Source organism: Musca vetustissima, unplaced genomic scaffold (assembly GCF_032173495.1).
Source record: "Musca vetustissima isolate MV318-11 ecotype Yass unplaced genomic scaffold, APGP_CSIRO_Mvet_v1 utg414620, whole genome shotgun sequence".
Lineage (NCBI taxonomy): Eukaryota > Metazoa > Arthropoda > Insecta > Diptera > Muscidae > Musca > Musca vetustissima.
The window spans coordinates 6,389-10,052 of record NW_026875168.1 but is presented as its reverse complement, the minus strand read 5'-3'; the positions used below and the strand labels follow the sequence as shown (position 1 = coordinate 10,052).

General features: G+C 33.9%; 1 protein-coding gene across 1 annotated transcript; it reads right to left on the bottom strand.

The window, feature by feature from the left end:
• Positions 1-4: 4 nt before the first annotated feature.
• Positions 5-335, bottom strand: LOC133337668 (general odorant-binding protein 99a-like; the record flags this gene model as incomplete). The annotated part of the gene is made up of 2 exons (XM_061545875.1): positions 295-335; positions 5-220 (listed from the first exon to the last, which is right to left on the bottom strand). Coding segments are annotated over exons 1-2 (255 nt in total), but the record flags the coding sequence as incomplete, so codon positions are not given.
• Between the last annotated feature and the right edge of the window lie 3,329 nt (positions 336-3,664).

The following is a 3,664-nucleotide window of genomic DNA, read 5'->3' as shown; positions in this document are numbered from 1 at the left end:
ACTGTTGATGAATATTTTCAACATTGAAGCCTTGGGTGGTATCGAATAAACCGAATTTAACGAATACACATTTCAAATAGCATTGGGTCACCGAATCATTTGGATATTGCCATTGTTTGTATTGTTCGACAAGATTTTCGGGAATCTCTAATTCGGCTATGCATTCATTGCGAAATTGTAGGAGGTTTTCACGTGTTTTGACAACATAGTCGGCCGAAGTCTAAAGGGGGAGAATTTAAAACAGAGTTTAATGGAAATTTAAAAACTAAAACTCTATAAAAATTTAGGACTTACCACAGCGAAAAACAAACAAACTGCAATGAATACTCTCATGGTAATGATGATGGTGCTACCTTGGTGAATGATTCAGATGAACTGTGTTGCTTTCAAGTTGTTGAAAGGTTTTTTATATCCCAAAGAAATTTGAAAATAAACTACCTGATTTTTACAAAATTTTGTGAGGGCCTATTTGCAATGACGTTGCACATTGACAAGGGTCCTTTAGAAAAAATTATTTGTCATTTTTATATCTTTAAAATATTCTCAACAATGGTTTTCTTAATCCCACAATACCCCTCCTATTTGAAAATAAACAAACTGTGTGTTCACGTTACATACAGGTAAGTGATTTCATGGTGTTTAAATGATCCTCCCACTTAAGTGAGGACTAACCATCTGCATACAATGTGTTTCAGATTAATTTTCACAAGGGATGTTTGGTGGCATATTATTTTTCAGAAAAGGTCCTAACAATTTTTAATGGTACAAGGTCTTTTGAATGAATATTTGTAAGCGAACTGAGTACTTCATACTTCAAATATTTCCCAGGAAATATGAGAAAATTTAGTCATTGGAGTAATATGTTCCCATAACGATTGTTATGGGAAAAGAATTAATAAGGCACCGAAATATTGATTCTCAATCATTTGTAACACTTCGAAATATTTATTGGAGACCCTGAAATTTAATTTAATATTTGAAACTCTCATTTAATAGAACATCTTCCTACCAAAAAACAATACTTACTTAGGGGAACCTCCTCAATTCTCGATTTTAATATTTCAAGATTTTCAATAGACTGGTAAATGAATACCAGTACTTGTTAAGGTTTGTAACCTTGCACAAATCGGACTAAAATATGTATGGGAGTTATATTCAAATCTAGGCTATACAATCTTCGCTATGATGTTCAAAATTTTGTGGCAATCGGCCGCAGTTTGGAGCTTTGGTGCACCATTTACTGAAATTCGGGCGAAATTATATGAGAGATATATCTAAATCTGAACCGATTTTTTCCCAATTTCAATAGGGTTCGACCTTGGACCAAACAAATGAGCTTTGCCAATTTTCATCCATTTCGGATCATAAATGCGACCTGTACTTTGTTTACAATTTAACATGGACAGACGGGCGGACGGACATGCATGCATACATCGACTCAAAAAGTGATTCTATGCATATTCTCGAAAGGATTCTATTTATATTCTCGATTCCTTTTGCCTGTTGCAAAGATATGCACAAAGACATAATACCCTGTACCACTGTGTGGTGAATGGTATAAAAATTATGAGGCTTGAAGGCAAAAAGTGTTCAAAGTTCCAAGTGTATGTGTGAATATATTTTTAACAAAAGGTAACGTGATAGACACATGGTTCCTTTAGATAATATGCATAGAATCACTATCTGAGTCGACTTATGCATGTCCGACTGTCTGTCCATTTAAATTGTAGACAAAGTACAGGTCGCATTTATAAATTTGGCAAAGCTCATTTATATGGCTCAAGGACGGACCCTATTGAAATTGGGAAAAATTGGTTCAAATTTAGATATAGCTCCTATATATATTTTCGTCCGATTTTCAATTATAGCACAACGTGTGTCATGTTTTGTTGAAATCAGTTGAGATTTAGATATATCCCTCATATATAATTTCGTCCGGTTTTCAGTAAATGGTGCACCAAAGCTCCAAAATGCGGCCGATTGCCACAAAATTTTGCACAAAGTACTGCAGTTATTATAGCACAACGTGTGTCAAGTCTTGTTGAAATCGGTTCAGATTTGGATATATCTCTCATATATAATTTCGTCCGATTTTCAGTAAATGGTGAATCAAAGCTCCAAAATTTGGCATAGCGTACTGAATTAAGTCCAGTATTATGTGTATCTCTCATATATAATTTCGTCCGATTTTCAGTAAATGGTGAATCAAAGCTCCAAAATTTGGCATAGCGTACTGAATTAAGTCCAGTATATGTGTCAAGTTTTGTGAAAATCGGTTCAGATTTGGATATGGCTCCCATATATAGTTTCGCCCGATTTTTGGTAAATGGTGCACAAATGTCCCTATATATCTTTCGAATTGCATATATCTTTCCATTTGGACGAATTTTGACATGAGCGCACTTAATTGAGTCAAGAATAATGTGTGATAAGTTTCGTGAAAATCGGTTCAGATTTATATATAGTTTCGACCGATTTAAGGTAGTCCGATGGTGGTAGTCCTTGTAAAGCTTTCTATTTGCACGAATTTTTGCATATCGCACTGAATTAAGTCTACAATGATGTGTGATAAGTTTCTTGAAAATCGGTTCAGATTTAAATATACAACCTATATATATTTTCGTCCGATTTTAAGCAAATGGTGCACTAAAGACCCATAGCTAGACCGATAGACAAAAAATACTGAAATTAATATAAATGAATCTTTCGCAAGTTTCCTTGAAATCGGTTCAGATTTAGATGTAGCATAGCTTCCATATATAATTTCGGGCTATTCACGTTGATTATACTCCAAATAATCAATGGGTGCCTGATTGTGATCAAATTTTAAACAATGTAGCATACCAAAAAGCGCGTGTCAAGTTAACTTTAAATCGATTTACAAAATTCAGCATAGGTTGCAGGATGACATGTGGTCGGGATTGATGTTAGTCGGTTTACATATAAATAAATATCACATATTTAAGTTCCCTCAATTTCACGTCAATGTCCCTTCGAAAAAGCGACGTGTGTTATAGCCAAAGAGATGAAGGGTATCTTTAAATAAATTTGATAACAGAAACCTGGAAATAGAGTTTAAAATGTTGTATTATCGTTTTAATATAGTAAATACCCAAATAAATACCTGCAAATGGGTATTTACCCGGGAAATACCATCTCTAAACATCACTTAACGCAGGGATGTAAAAGTTGGTACAATTGTACTAATTTTAGCACTATTTGGAAGTCAAAAGTACAATAGTACCCCAATGACATATTTAGCACTATTTCTAAATTGTATCAAACTATTCTCACTTAAAGGTATTATACGTGCTTAAACATACAATATGAAATGGATCGCCATCCCCCGCCGTCATTAAGAATGGATGAATTTGCCATAGTTTAAACGTAGTGGCCTATGCCAATTTAGAATTCAGTATTCCCGATCAGATTGATACATTATGTAAAGATATTAATTATTATTTTTGTAACAGTTCTATGAGAGAGATGATTTTTCATTGTTTCAGGAATGTATCGGTACAGATATTCATGTAGTTTTTAAATACTCAACAACTCGATGGCTTTCATGTCAAGAAGTTATTGAAACAATTTTGGCGCAGTGGGAATCACTTCAATATTATTTTACACTCAATGATTTCGAAGCTGATTCCCAAAAGTTATTATT